Source organism: Symphalangus syndactylus, chromosome 17 (assembly GCF_028878055.3).
Source record: "Symphalangus syndactylus isolate Jambi chromosome 17, NHGRI_mSymSyn1-v2.1_pri, whole genome shotgun sequence".
NCBI classification, from domain to species: Eukaryota; Metazoa; Chordata; class Mammalia; order Primates; family Hylobatidae; genus Symphalangus; species Symphalangus syndactylus.
This window is the reverse complement of record NC_072439.2, coordinates 10,773,116-10,788,136: the sequence shown is the minus strand read 5'-3', so window position 1 is coordinate 10,788,136 and position 15,021 is coordinate 10,773,116. Positions and strand designations below refer to the sequence as shown.

The 15,021-nt window shown below is 59.2% G+C and overlaps 2 protein-coding genes across 7 annotated transcripts in view; one reads left to right on the top strand and one right to left on the bottom strand.

The window, feature by feature from the left end:
* Window positions 1-1,990, top strand: part of SBNO2 (strawberry notch homolog 2) — a 69,794-nt gene extending 67,804 nt beyond the window's left edge. For all 4 annotated transcript variants that reach the window (XM_055248259.2, XM_055248258.2, XM_055248260.2 and 1 more), the window contains 5 exons: window positions 42-134; window positions 217-348; window positions 429-505; window positions 668-858; window positions 933-1,990. In XM_055248259.2, the coding sequence (XP_055104234.1) occupies window positions 42-134; window positions 217-348; window positions 429-505; window positions 668-858; window positions 933-1,411 (972 nt within the window). In that variant the 3' untranslated portion in view covers window positions 1,412-1,990. The remainder of the gene's footprint in view (window positions 1-41; window positions 135-216; window positions 349-428; window positions 506-667; window positions 859-932) is intronic.
* An 859-nt stretch (window positions 1,991-2,849) lies between these two features.
* Window positions 2,850-5,906, bottom strand: GPX4 (glutathione peroxidase 4). Of its 3 annotated transcripts, none has more exons than XM_055248289.2 (7): window positions 5,748-5,906; window positions 4,354-4,448; window positions 4,128-4,272; window positions 3,831-3,982; window positions 3,379-3,403; window positions 3,173-3,232; window positions 2,850-3,094 (listed from the first exon to the last, which is right to left on the bottom strand). In XM_055248289.2, the coding sequence occupies exons 1-7, from the start codon at window positions 5,829-5,831 to the stop codon at window positions 3,062-3,064; spliced, it is 594 nt and encodes a 197-aa protein (XP_055104264.1). In that variant the 5' UTR covers window positions 5,832-5,906; the 3' UTR covers window positions 2,850-3,061. The 3 variants fall into 3 exon arrangements, with proteins under 3 accessions (XP_055104264.1, XP_055104263.1, XP_063476670.1); XM_055248288.1 differs by lacking the exon at window positions 5,748-5,906 and adding an exon at window positions 4,691-4,900; XM_063620600.1 differs by lacking the exons at window positions 3,379-3,403; window positions 5,748-5,906 and adding an exon at window positions 4,691-4,900 and having other exon boundaries at window positions 3,173-3,254; window positions 3,811-3,982.
* Window positions 5,907-15,021: the final 9,115 nt, after the last annotated feature.

Here is a 15,021-nt window from a genome sequence, read left to right as displayed (position 1 = left end):
CCCCCACCACACTCACACACCCCCACCCCGTGCCGTGGCAGATCAGCGTGGACCGCGGCCTGAAGTGGGAGGAAGCCTTTGCCAAGTCGCTGGAGCTGACAGGCCCCTATGACGGCTTCTACCTCTCCTACAAGGTGGGGTCGGGCGGGGTTACCCCCCCAGAGGAGGGCCCACGGGGGGCGGACCTGGGCGCGGCCTCAACGCCCCCCTCCGCAGGTCCGCGGTAACAAGCCCAGCTGCCTGCTGGCGGAGCAGAACCGCGGCCAGCTCTTCACGGTGTACAAGCCCAACATCGGCCGGCAGAGCCAGCTGGAGGCCCTGGACAGCCTCCGCCGCAAGTTCCACCGGGTAGGCGGCCGCCGGGCGCAGCTTTCCCTCGGGGTGCCGGCCCTGGCCCCACCGAGGCTCATGCGGCCCTGTGTCCCCAGGTCACCGCGGAGGAGGCCAAGGAGCCCTGGGAGAGTGGCTACGCCTTGTCGCTGACGCACTGCAGCCACAGCGCCTGGTGAGGGCGGGCCGGGGACCAGGGGGAAACCGGCAGATGGCGACCCAAGTGGGGATCGGGGACTCCCGAGACCCTGAGAGGAGGCGGGACATCTCAGGGCACCTGGGGAGCCTGCGGGCCCCTGGGACCCGCCTGAGCCGAGACGACCCGTCTCGTCCGCAGGAACCGGCACTGCCGGCTGGCGCAGGAGGGTAAGGACTGCCTGCAGGGGCTGCGGCTGCGGCACCACTACATGCTGTGCGGCGCGCTGCTGCGCGTGTGGGGCCGCATCGCCGCCGTCATGGCCGACGTCAGCAGCAGCAGCTACCTGCAGATCGTGCGGCTGAAGACCAAGGACAGGAAGAAGCAAGTGGGTGAGTGGGCGGCGGGCGCCCCGGGAAGGCCCGAGCCCCCAGCCCCGGCCCTGACCCTGCCGCTTTGCCCGTAGGCATCAAGATCCCCGAGGGCTGCGTGCGCCGCGTGCTGCAGGAGCTGCGGCTGATGGATGCGGACGTGAAACGCAGGCAGGCGCGCGCCCTGGGCTGCCCCGCCCTGCCCGTCCCACGCCCGCTGGCGCTGCCTTGCGGCCCCGGAGAGGTGCTGGACCTCACCTACAGCCCCCCGGCTGAGGCCTTCCCACCGCCCCCGCACTTCTCCTTCCCGGCGCCGCTGTCCCTGGACGCCGGTCCCGGCGTCGTGCCGCTGGGCACCCCCGACGCCCAGGCCGACCCTGCAGCCCTCGCGCACCAGGGCTGTGACATCAACTTCAAAGAGGTGCTGGAGGACATGCTGCGCTCGCTGCACGCGGGGCCGCCCTCCGAGGGCGCGCTGGGGGAGGGCGCGGGGGGCGCAGCGGGCGGCGGTCCCGAGCGGCAGAGCGTGATCCAATTCAGCCCACCTTTCCCGGGCGCCCAGGCTCCTCTCTGACACGCCTTTAGGCGAAACATGCCCCAAGTCACAGGGACCGTTTCTCCCTTAGGAGCAGCGGTGGGAAGCAGGGCCAAGATCCCCTGATCACTGCTCAGAAGAGCCCCAGGCCCTGGCCGCAGTGCCTTCCGCGCCCGACCCGGGCCCCCACCTGGTCAGCCCTGGCGGGGCCCACTCAGGACAGCTGGGGGCCGGGGCGTGGCAGGGCCCTCTCTGTGCCTCTCCTCCCAAGTAGGAAGGGGCTCCGGGTGGCTGCTCTGGGACTGGGCACCCACAAGGGCTCAGTGGGCCCAAACCCCTGAAATCCGTGAAACTGGGTGGTCCCAAGAGCTAGAAACTCAGGAAACCCCAGGTGCTCAGGGCCCCGCGTCTCGGGGGCTCTGTGGGGCAGACCCCCGCTAATATATGCAATTCCCCCTCCCCCAGCCCTTCTCTGACCCCTAAGTTATTGCCCGCTCACCTCTCCCAGGCCCCAGGCCGCGGAGCTGGCAGGGTGGCGCCTGCGGTTTCTATGTATTTATAGCAAGTTCTGATGTACATATGTAAAGGACTTTTTTAAATATATGTGCCTTTTGCCTACTTCCCATGGAGTCTGCTGCTCAGCCTGCGGGACACGGAGGGGAGGGCAGGGGTTCGTGGGCATCCCCCCAGGCTCTCCTGGTTACCAGGCCTCATTCTGCCCACCGCCCTGTGCTGGCCCCATGTGGATGAGGGAGGACGAGGGCTGGGAGAGACAGACTCTTCAACCCCGTGTTTGGGGCAGGTGCCATGGATGGTCCATTCCACAGACCCCCAGTGGGGGTAGCTGGGATCAGCCACCCTGGCAGGCTGCAGTCCCTCCAGCTGTGCAGGTAGGCAGCCAGGCTGTGCCCAAACAGCCCCCGGGCCCCCTGAACGGTGGTTGGTACTGCTCTGCCAGCCCCTCCTGGCCTGTCCATCCCCAGCCCTCACGGAGGGACTCGTGAACAGTAACCACCCAGCCACCCCCACACCCCCCAGCCAGGTGAGGCCCCAAGGGCAGGTGTGGGTGCCCAACCCATCCCCACCACTAGGGCTACGCTGTTCCTCCGGCCTCTGCACTTCTGCTTCCTGGCCAGAGGAGGCCGCAATAGCCATCTCCTAACGGGTTAAGGCCCGGGGCCAGGAAGAACAGCCACTTAGAATTATCTCCTCCAAGACTCCACCCTACCAGGCCCTGCCTGTGCACAGCAGGTGGGGCTGCATGGATTAAGAGCCAGGGCTCGGTGTCCAACGGGCTCAGATCTCGCTGCACCCCAGCACCCCAGCCAGCACAGCCCCCGAGCCTGGAGGAAGAGGGGGCAACAACATTCCATCTCCATGGCACCCCCAGCCTGACAGCTGACAGCAACTGGCCCTGACATGGAGGGGCCCCTGGCAAAAGGGCCCCCCCAAACCCCTAGGCAGAAAGATCCAGCAGGCCAATTTGTCTATTTATTCCCACAAGGCAGCCAGGGGTGAGGGCGCCAAGCCAAGCCCAGCGGGCCGCGGGACCTTCCTCCGGCGGGGTGCACGCTGGATTTTCGGGTCTGCCCCACCAGCGGCTGGTTTGCAGGCAGGCCGTCATGGGTGCCGGTGGAAGGCTCCGAGGGCGTGGGCAGGGGGCTTGGGTGGGGCCACACACTTGTGGAGCTAGAAATAGTGGGGCAGGTCCTTCTCTATTACCTGTCAGGGAGGAAAGCTGGGTTAGGGCAGCTATCTCCCAAGCCCCTGCCCCAAGCAGGCGCCCTAGAGAGGACCTACCAGGGGTTCCTCCATGGGTCCGTAACGCTTCACCACGCAGCCGTTCTTGTCAATGAGGAACTGTGGAGAGACGGTGTCCAAACTGTGGGGCCACCGTGGGGGTGGCCCCCTGCAAGGGGCTGTGGCCGCCCTTCCTGCCTGCTGCCCATCTGGGCCAGGGCTGTGGCTGGGGGAAGCTGGTCCCCTACCCCCCACAGCCCCCTTACCTTGGTGAAGTTCCACTTGATGGCACTGGAAAAGAAGCACATGGACGTGAGCGTCCCCAGCAGCCCCCCACAGTCCCCAAGCCGTCCTGTCTCCAGGAGGCCACAAGGGTGTGAGCTTCCCTGGCTGCCTCCACAGCCACAGTGCCCCCATGGCCCCCAAGAGCCATCTTACCCCCAGGAAGCCATGCAGTGTGAGAGTCCCAACAGCCCCCCACAGCCCCCCGAGCCATCCTGTCCCCAGGAGGCCACAAAGGTGTGGGCATCCCTGGCTGCCTCCACAGCCCTCCATGGCCCCCCTGAGCCATCTTACCCCAAGAAGCCACACGATGTGAGAGTCCCAGCACCTCCCCGCAACCGCCCCCTGAGCCATTCCGCCCCCAGGGAGGTGTGAGCATCCCAGCAGCCCCCCCACCCCCACCCCGGCAGCCCTACTGCCTCCAGAGGTCACGCACTTTCCCAGGATGCCCTTGCCCTTGGGTTGGATCTTCATCCACTTCCACAGCGGGTGGGCGTCATCCCCGTTCACGCAGATCTTGCTGAACATATCGAATTTGACGTTGTAGCCCGCAGCGAACTCTTTGATCTCTTCGTTACTCCCTGGCTCCTGTGGCGGCCAAGGTGTGTGAGTGAGTCGGGGGCCTGGCACCCCCTCCATCCGGGCCTCCTGCATACTCCCAGGCCCTCTCCAGGCTGGAGCCCACCCCCACCCACCGGCCTCTGCGGGCCCCGGGGACACAGCAGCCGCCCACCTGCTTCCCGAACTGGTTACAAGGGAAGGCCAGGATCCGCAAACCACACTCAGCGTATCGGGCGTGCAGGTCGACGAGCTGAGTGTAGTTCACTTCGGTCTTGCCTCACTGGGAGGCGACGTTGGTGACGATGCACACGAAGCCCCTGCGAGGGTCGGCGGCGTCAGCGCAGAACAGGGCCCCCTCCCAGGCCCCGGCCCTCGCCCCACCCCAGGCGAGCGCCTACCGGTACTTGTCCAGGTTAACCGTGTGCCCGTCGATGTCCTTGGCGGAAAACTCGTGCATGGAGCGCGCACAGCGCCAGTCGTCTCGGGACGCGCACTGCAAGGCAAAGGAAGCTGAGCAGAGAGCGTGGACGGGAGGCTGAGGCAGGAAGGGATCCGGAGCGGGTTGGTGGCGGGGACACCGGGGCCCTGAGGCCCTGAAAACCTGAACGCTCCTCCTCCTTAAACGCACACACCCCCTTGTACTTCTGGTCCGGTTTTACCGGAGACCCGGAGGCCGGGAGAGGGTTCCAACCCCAAAATGTGCCACAGCAGCCGGTGTGGGGGTCCCGCGCGCACCGGGTCCTGGGACTCGGGACATTCGTGGATCTCCGGTCCCGAGCTGCGGGGACAGGGCTCCTTCCGTCCGCGGCGCGCCCTCCTGCGCCTGCACGCTGGAGCCTTGCGCCGCCGAGGGGCTCGCGGCCGCCGCCTGCCCCGGCTCTGGCACCGCTGCCTGCGGCGCCCGGGGGAGCCTGCGCCCGCGCGGCCCATACCCGCCCGTCTCCCGCCCCGCCTGGCTCCCCCACCCCGAGCGCTGCTGCCGGGGACAAAGGCCCGGAGGCCGTAGTCAGGACTGCGCGACTGTGACGCCACCGCGCTAGGCCAAGGCGCGGGGGCGGGGCGGCGCCCGGGGGCGCGTGATCTGGGATTTCCAGCCCTCCGCGCCCCCAGCCGCTCGGGCGCAGCAGCCCCGCTCGGCCCGGAGACGCCCACCCGTGGCCCCCAACGGTCCAGCTCCGCCCCAGCCGTCCCGGACCCCGCCCCCTGCAAGCCTGGACCCCGACGCCGGCCCCGGGACGCGCGCCCGAAACGGCCTGGAGGGCCCCTTCCCCGACCACGACCCGCGCGCGTGGAACAGCCCCTTCCACTTTCCCGACCCCAGCCCGCGCGCCCGCAACGGCCTGGACAGTCCCTTCCCCGACCCCAACCCGCGCGCATTGAACAGCTCCTTCCCCTTCCCCGAACCCAGCCCGCGCGCCCGCAACGGCCTGGATGGCCCCTTCCCTGACCACGACCTGCGCGCGTGGAACAGCCCCTTCCCCTTCCCCGACCCCAGCCCACGCGCCCGCAACGGCCTGGACAGTCCCTTCCCCGACCCCAACCCGCGCGCATTGAACAGCTCCTTCCCCTTCCCTGAACCCAGCCCGCGCGCCCACAACGGCCTGGAGGGCAGCGGAGCGCCTCGCAGTGCGGTCACCTGCGTGCCAGGCCGGGGGTGGGGAGGGGGAGCCCCCAGATGCCCCCAACCAAGCTCACTGGAGCCCGAGGGTTCCCCGCGCTGGCGAGCGGAGGCAGGGATCGCGCGCCCCCCACAACGGTCACCGGGCCGGCAACAGGCGCGGCGCTCACTCACCATGGTCCCGGCCAGGCCTGGCGCGGCCAGAGCCCCACAGAGTAGCGCCGGCTTCAGCAGGCGGCAAAGGCGGCCGAGGCTCATCGCGGTGGGGCTGGGAGCCAGCGGCTCCTCCCCTCGTCCAGCCGACCAATGGACTCGCGTCGGCTTTCCGCACCTCCTTTCCCACGGCCACGCCCTCCAGAGCGCTCATTGGTCAGCCGCGTCGGTGTTGCGCGCTCGCGCCGACGCCAGCCAATGGGAGGCCGGAATGGGAAGAAGGCGAGGAAGGGGGGCGGGACCGGACGTGCGGACTTGTTGTTGGCGACTGCGCATGCTCGCTTGAGCCCAGGAGGCAGCGTCCAGGCAGGCGGCGCGTTGGGAGGCAGCGCAGTTTTCCGGGTGGTTGACCGCAGCGCGAGAGCAGGCCACACAACTTGAGAATACTACTTAAGACTCGTCGAGGGGGTTTCTCCAACTCGCAGAAAAGTCTCCCCAACTCTTTTTTTTTTTTTTTTTTTTTTTTTTTTTTTTGAGACGGAGTCTCGCTCTGTCGCCCAGGCTGGAGTGCAGTGGCGCAATCTCGGCTCACTGCAACCTCCTCCTCCCGGGTTCACGCCATTCTCCTGCCTCAGCCTCTCCAAGTAGCTGGGACTACAGGCGCCCGCCACCACGCCCGGCTAATTTTTTGTATTTTTAGTAGAGACGGGGTTTCACCGTGGTCTCGATCTCCTGACCTCGTGATCCGCCCACCTCGGCCTCCCAAAGTGCTGGGATTACAAGCGTGAGCCACCGCGCCCGGCCCCCAACTCTTATTTACGTTTTTTTTTTAAGAGACGAGGTCTTGCTGTATTGCCCAGGCTAAAGTGCAGTGGCACGATCAGGGCACACTGCAGCCTCGACCTCCCAGGCTCAAGCGAACTTCCCGCCTCTGCTTCCCGAGTAGCTGGGACAACAGGCTCATCCACCATTCCTGGCTAATTTCTGTTTTGTAGACATGGGGGGTCTCGCTGTGTTGCCTAGGCTGGTCTCAAACTCCTGACCTCAAGTGATCCTCCAGCCTCAGCTTCCCAAAGTGCTGGGATCACAGGCGTGAGCCAAAGGCCCGGCCGGGATTTGCCTTTTTTTTTTTTTTTTTTTTTTTGAGACACAGTTTTGCTCTTTTGCCCAGGCTGGAGTGCAGTGGCGCTATCTCAGCTCACTGCAACCTCCACCCACCTGGGTTCAAGCGATTCTCCTGACTCGGCCTTCTGAGTAGCTGGGATTACACGAGTGAGCCACCACACCCAGCTAATTTGTTTGTATTTTTAGCAGAGACGGGGTTTCACCATGTTGCCCAGGCTGATCTCGAACTCCTGACCTCAGGTGATCTGCCCGCCTCGGCCTCCCAGAGTGCTGGGATTACAGGTGTGAGCCACCGCATCCGGCCAAGGGATTTGCCTTTTTAATGTAAATGAAACCAAACTGAGTTGGGTTTGCTTCTCATCACAGCCCCATCTTATGGGGGTGTCCAGAGAGGGCAAGGGGGTGTCCCTGCCCTCACCCCTGCCATGGGCGCAGGAGGGTCAGTGACTCCCCATCCCTGGGTCTGGTTGCTGAGCCGCTTATATAATGTGGGCACTGGGACCTGAGAGTCATCAAGACAGTTACCATTTAACTGTGAACCTGGAGTTTCCTGGGCTCCCACCCCCAGGGGCAGCTGCCCAGGCAGGGACACGCGGTGTGTGTTCAGAAAATAAACACAAATCTGGAGGGTTTTCTTACAGTTCTAACATGACAAGGTATGAGCACACCCAGAGCCCATACTGCCCCACATCTTGGCTTCCAACTCTGTTTTTCACTTCGTGGCTTGGACATTTGGCAACAGAAACACTCATCTCATACTTGGGAACTAAGTCACCGTGATTGGACTTTGACCCCTGTACAGGCAGGGGTTTGGAATTTTTTTTTTTTTTTTGAGGAGTCTTGGTCTGTCACCCAGGCTGGAGTACAGTGGCTCCATCTCAGCTCACTGCAACCTCCGCTTTCCGGGTTCAAGCGATTCTCCTGCCTCAGTCTCCTGGGTAGCTGGGATTACAAGCGTGCGCTACCATGCCTGGCTAATTTTTGTATTTTTAGTAGATACGGGGTTTCACCATGTTGGTCAGGCTGGTCTCGAACTCCCAACCTAGGTGATCTGCCTGCCTCGGCCTCCCAAAGTGCTGGGATTACAGGCGTGAGCCACTCTACCCCACCTAGGTGCTTGGGATTTGTATGTTGCCCTCGAGGTCTTAACCTTTTCTGACCCTGCACTGAATATTTCTTCAGAGACACACTCAGGGCCGGGTTGACTTGGGGGGACCTATGAGCCAGCCCCCACCACTGCCCCTGACTCAGGCCTGCCAGATGCAGCACAGAGGCACCATACATGGTTTGGTGGCAGAGGCAGTGAAGCAAGGATCCCTGAGCAGGGCTGGCAGAATCCAGGTCTTGAATAAGCCTTTTCACATGGCTTTGCTCCCACCCATCCCCCAGAGTCCAAGTTCTTGGATTCAACCCCCATTGTCTGACTTCTCAGGAAACCCCCCCATTTCCTCCCGCCCTGGCAGTGCCGGGTGACAGGGCCACACTGGTGACTCTGTTCTTGCCCTTGCGAAGGCTCAGCTGTTTGCAATTTTGCCAGAGTTGTTTTCCATAAGTTTATTGCAAACATGTGCACTGAAATGGGAGTTTATTTCAGGGTTGCCAGAAAAACAGCTCAGCACCCACAGCTCCGCGGAGAGACTATCCCATTCCTGACTTCCTGCCAGTTGTGATAAGGTCAGAAGTGGGGAAAACACGGGGTCGCGACCTCGGATCTGAGAACGGGGCCCCAGGCTCTGGGAGAGATTTGTGCTGGGGGCTTCACAGCTTTTCGCAGAGTGACCCCATTTCACAAACGGGGAAATGGAGTCTTGGGGACCTCTCAAGGCTCCAGCGAGGCTTCCCTGTGAGGGTGGAAGTTCTTGAGTGTCCCTGCAGGAAGCTGTGTTGCCACAGAGCAGCCCCTGGCTCCAGGAAGGACTGGGGAGGGGCTGTCCTGTGGCTTCATTTCTTTTTTAAGAACTTTTTGGCAGGGCACGGTGGCTCACGCCTGTAATCCCAGCACTTTGGGAGGCTGAGGCGGGTGGATCATGAGGTCAGGAGATGGAGACCATCCTGGCTAACATGGTGAAACCCCGTCTCCACTAAAAATACAAAAAAATTAGCTGGGCCTGGTGGTGGGTGCCTGAAGTCCCAGCTACTTGGGAGGCTGAAGCAGGAGAATGGCGTGAACCCGGGAGGCGGAGCTTGCAGCAAGCCGAGATCGTGCCACTGCACTCCAGCCTGGGCAACAGAGCGAGACTCCGTCTCAAAAAAAACTTTTTGGCTGGGTGCAGTGGCTCACATCTGTAATCCCAGCACTTTGGGAGGCCAAAGCAGGCGTTTGAGGCCAGCCTGGCCAACATGGGGAAACTGTCTTTACTAAAAGTACAAAAATTAGGGCCAGGCATAGTGGCTTACGCCTGTAATCCCAGCACTTTGGGAGGCCAAGGCGGGTGGATCACGAGGTTAGGAGTTCAAGACCAGCCTGACCAACGTGGTGAAACCCCATCTCTACTAAAAATACAAAAATTAGCTGGGAGTGGTGGCACGCACCTGTAATCCCAGCTACTCAGGAGGCTGAGGCAGGAGAATTGCTTGAACCCTGGAGGTGGAGGTTGCAGTGAGCCGAGGTCGTGCCACTAAACTCCAGCCTGGGGGGATACAGCAAGACTCTGTCTCAAAAAAAAAATTTTTTTTTTAAATTCAAACAAAATACATATGAAATTCAACATTTTAACCACTTCAAAGTGTACAATTCAGTGTTTTTAGGACGTGTACAATGTTATGAGACCATCACCTCTATCTAGTTCCAGAATTTTTTTTTTCCTCTTGAGACAGAATTTCGCTCTTGTTGCCCAGGCTGGAGTGCAATGGCACGATCTTGGCTCACTGCACCGCCACCTCCCGGGTTCAAGCGATTCTCCTGACCCAGCCTCCCAAGTAGCTGGGATTACAGGCATGCACCACCACACCCGGTTAATTTTGTATTTTTAGTAGAGACGGGGCTTCTTTGTGTTGGTCAGGCTGGTCTCAAACTCCCGACCTCAGGTGATCCACCTGCCTCGGCCTCCCAAAGTGCTGGGATTACAGGCGTGAGCCACCGCGCCCTGCCCAGAATATTTTCATTGTCCCCAAAGGAAGCCCAGACCCCATCAGCCTTCACTCTCCATCTCCTCCCCTAGGACCTGGCACCCACACATCCCCTCCTGTCTCTGTGGATTGGCCTGTCCTGGACATTTCATAGAAATGGGATCACACACTGCATGTTCTTTTGTGCCTGGCTTCTGTCACTGAGGATGAAGTCCTCAGGCTGCATCCACATTGTGGCCTGTGTCAGAGCCTCATCATTCGTTTTCACAGCTGAGAAATATTCCACTGTGTGGAGGGATTACATTGTGTTTATTTATTCATCTGTGGATGGACATCTGGTGTTTTTTTTTTTGTTTTTTTTTTTTTTGAGACAGAGTCTCACTCTGTTGCCCAGGCTGGAGTGCAGTGGTGCAATCTCAGCTCACTGCAACCTCCGCCTCCCAGGTTCAAGCGATTCTCCTGCCTCAGCCTCCTGAATAGCTGAGATTACAGGCACACGCCACCATGCCCGGCTATGGGTTGTTTTCACTTTTTGAGTTTGTAAAGCTGTACAAGTGTTTTTGTGGGCGTATGTTTTCATTTCTCTTGGCTGTATGCCTAGGAGCGGAATTGCTGAGTCATATGGTGACTCTTTGTGTAACAGTTTGAGGATCCGCCAGACTGTTTTTTTTTTTTTTTGAGATGGAGTTTCACTCTTTTTGCCCAAGCTGGAGTGCAGTGGCACGATCTCGGCTCACTGCAATCTCCACCTCCCAGGTTCAAGCGATTCTTCTCCCTCAGCCTCCCAAGTAGCTGGGATTACAGGTCTGTACCACCACGCTCGGCTAATTTTGGTATTTTTAGTAGAGATGGGGTTTCACTATGTTGGCCAGGCTGGTCTCGAACCCCTGACCTCAGGTGACCCGCCTACCTCAGCCTCCCAAAGTGCTTGGATTACAGGTGTGAACCACTGCGCCTGGCCGACCAGACTGTTTTCTGTAGCGGCTGCACCTTCTTGCATTTTCACCTGCCCTGCGTGTGGATCATGGCCTGACTTTCAGGCCTCTCGGTCTGCTGTTGTCATCCAGGCCGCCCCTGGCTTGGGCTTAGCCTCTCTTAATCCACCTCTGCCCCCGGATTTGCAGGTCACTACTGAGTCTTTACTCCAGATGCCCTTTCTTCTGTCATAAAATTCACTCCTGAGCCCTGTCTGTCTCCTGATACCCCCTGCCCCATGTATCTGCCCCACATCTCCAATTCCTCTCCTCCCTCAAATCTGTCCTGCCAGGCACTGGCCCCCTTCCCTGAGTCACAAGCAATGTCTGCTAGGCTAATCCCTGCTCAGTCCTCAGGCTGACTTGGCGGTTTGGTGGCATCACATAGCCACTCCCTCCCTCTGCCCCTAGACACCTTCCTCACCGGGTTTCCAGGACACCTGGCAACCTCCTGCCCTTTATCCTGTTTAAGAAACACTTATGCAGTGCTGGTGCCAGGCGCTGCTCTATGTACATTGCAATTATTAGCCAATTACCCTATGAAGTGGGTGCTGTTCTTGTCCCTGTTTTACAAGGGAGGGGAGAGGGGAGGCACAGAGAGTTTGAGTAACCTGCCTGAGATCATACAGCCAGGTCTGCAGCTCAGGGGTGCTCCAGTGTCTGTGCTGAGCCTCCCTCCCCTCCTGCTGCTGCCTCCTCTCCTTCTCCGGGCTTCTGAACACCAGCAGGGCTGGACTCACTCTCCCGGACTCTGCTCTGTTCCCAGGACCTGGTCCAGGCTCCCGGCTCTAATCTTCACCATGTGGCCACCCTGCCTGCACGTCTATCCCCCAGACCTTGCCCTGAACTCCAGATCTCACCTCGACCTACATGCCTCCACCCTCCCAGCCCTCTTTTCGCTGCGCACAGGGACAGCTTTGTTCCCTTTCTCCCACTTTTTCTCGCCCTGTGGCACCCTCCCCGCTCCATGCCCACCCCTACCATAGTTGGGGCCGCGCCAACCTGTGGCAGGTTTGCCTTCCCAGTCCCTCCCTGGTGTCTCGCTTCTGCCCTGGCTCCGGACAGTCTTTTCCCAACACAGCAGCTCCAAACATTTTACCCTGACCAGCAAGGCCTCTTGGGACCTGCCCCACCTTGCCCTCTGACCCCCTCTCCTGCCCCTTCGCTGCCAGGAACATTCCAGGTGAGGCACAGCCTCAGGGCCTCTACCCTGGCTGTGCTGTCTGCGTGAAGCAGCTATCCCCAGGCATCCCCAAGTTTCCTCCCTCTCCTCTTCTGGTTTTTGTTTGTTTTCTGTTTGTTTGGTGACAGCGTCTTGCTCTGTCGCCCAGGCTGGAGTGCAGTGGCACAATCACAGCTCACTGCAACCTCCACCACTGGGTTCAGGCAATCCTAGATCTTCCCACCTCAGCCTCCCGAGTAACTGGGACTACAGGTGTGCCCGCTACGCCCGGCTAATTTTTGAATTTTTTTGTAGAAATGGGGTCTTCCTGGCCAGGTGTGGTGGCTCACGTCTGTAATCTCAGCACTTTGGAAGACCAAGGCGAGCAGATCATCTGAGGTCAGGAGTTCAAGACCAGCCTGGCTAACATGGCGAAACCCCGTCTGTACCAAAAATACAAAAACATTAGCCAGGTGTGGTGGCTCACACCTGTAATCCCAGCTACTCGGGAGGCCAAGGCAGGAGAATCATTTAAACCCAGGAGGCGGAGGCTGCGGTGTGCTGAGATTACGCCACTGTACTCCAGCCTGGGCAACAGAGCGAGACTCGGTCTCAAAAAAAAAACAACAAAAAAAAGAAATGGGGTCTTCCTATGTTGCCTAGGTTCGTCTCAAACTCCTGGCCTCAAGGTGAGAAAGAAAAGATAGGTAGTTACATAAGAAAGCCTGCACAGACTGGGCGGGGTGGCTCACGCCTGTAATCCCAGCACTTTGGGAGGCCGAGGCGGGCGGATCACGAGGTCAGGAAATCGAGACCACGGTGAAACCCCGTCTCTACTAAAAATACAAAAAATTAGCCGGGCGTGGTGGCGGGCGCCTGTAGTCCCAGCTACTCGGAGAGGCTGAGGCAGGAGAATGGCGTGAACCCGGGAGGCGGAGCTTGCAGTGAGCCGAGATTGCGCCACTGCACTCCAGCCTGGGTGACAGAGCGAGACTCCGTCTCAAAAAAAATAAAAATAAAAATAAAAAAAAAAGATAAGAAAGCCTGCACAGACCGGGCAGGGTGGCTCACGCCTGTAATCCCAGCACTTTGGGAGGCAGAGGCGGGTGGATCATGAGGTCAGCAGATCGAGACCATCCTGGCTAACATGGTGAAACCCCGTCTCTACTAAAAATACAAAAAATTAGCCAGGCATGGTGGTGGGTGCCTGTAGTCCCAGCTACTCAGGAGGCTGAGGCAGGAGGATGGTGTGAACCCGGTAGGCGGAGCTTGCAGTGAGCGGAGATGGTGCCACTGCACTCCAGCCTGGGCGACAGAGCGAGACTCTGTCTCAGGAAAACAAAACAAAACAAACAAAAAAAAAAACAGCAGCCCCTGACAGCCCCCCAAAAAGAATTTCAAATATCAGTGTAAAAAAGTCAGGGACTTACAACTAAAAATTGCAAAACTACAACAAAGGGATCCTCCCCAGTCAGCCTCCCAAAGCGCTGGGATTACAGGTGTGAGCCACCGCACCCAACGAGATTTTTTTTTTTTCCTCGATGGAATCTTGCTCTGTCACCCAGGCTGGAGTGCAGTGGTGCAATCTCGGCTCATTGCAACCTCCGCCTCCCGGGTTCAAGTGATTCTCCTGCCGCAGCCTCCTGAGTAGCTGGGAGTACAGGCGCCCACCACCGAACCTGGCTAATTTTTGTATTTTTAGTAGAGACAGGGTTTCACCGTGTTGGCCAAGCTGGTCTGGAACTCCTGATCTCATGATCTGCCCGCCTCGGCCACTCAAAGTGCTGGGATTACAGTGATAAGCCACCACTCCTAACGGGATTTTTGCTTGAATCTTTCCTCACTGTATTCCCTGACCTCCCCATCTGATACTGCAGTTCTCCCCTTCTCCCCATGTCACTTAGCCTCTCTGCTCTTTCTTCTTCCATAGCTTTGTCACTTTCTAACGTTGTTATTTATTTTATTTTATTTTATTTTATTTTATTTTATTTCATTTTATTTTTGAGACAGAGTCTCGCTCTGTTGCCCAGGCTGGAGTGCAGTGGCATGATCTTGGCTCACTTGAAACCTCCACCTTACAGGTTCACGAGATTCTCCTGCCTTAGCCTCCTGAGTAGCTGAGACTACAGGCATCCGCCACCACGCCCGGCTAATTTTTTGTGTTTTTAGTAGAGACGGGGTTTCACCGTGTTAGCCAGGATGGTCTTGAACTCCTGATCTCATGCTCTGCCCGCCTCAGCCTCCCAAAGTACTGGGATTATAGGCATGAGCCACCGCGCCTGGCCACGTTATTTATTATATTTTACTAAATCCTGTCTCTATCTGAATGCAAGGGATACTTGGCCTGTTTTATTCACCATCACTGTAGGTTGCTGAGTAAATGTTGAATTAATGAATGCATCACTGAATAAGTTACTGATTGCCTGCACACAGCAAGTGCGGGGCTGGGATCCTCCGTGGACCTGGGGAAGTGAGGAGGTTTGCAAAGACCGGAAGAGGCTGGGATGGGGAGATAACCCAGGCTAGGCTGGTGGCGCTCAGGGAGAGGAGAGGTGAGGGGACTTAATAAGCACCTAGAGATATGCCTAGCTCTACCTAAGACTCTCAGTTAACCGTCTAAAGTAGGGACACTTTATTGCCATTGCACAGGTAGGGAAACTGAGGCCCAAGGGAATTAACCCTGACCTGGCCTGGAGCCAACGGAGGAAACCCTGTACAGTTTGATGCACAAATATTTATAGCGTTCCCACTATCCTCCCAGACCATCCCTAGGAGCCGAGCTGCCCCTTGACCCCATCCAGGCCTCAGTTTCCCCGCCCACACTTCGCCCCCGCCTCGTGGGATTCTAAACTGTTGCTCCAAGGTGGGAGTTGAACGGAAACTACAACTCCCGAGAGGGCGTGCGGCCAAAGACACACGAGAACTACGGAGGCGAGAGTCTCGCTCAGCCAACAGCCGCTCTCGT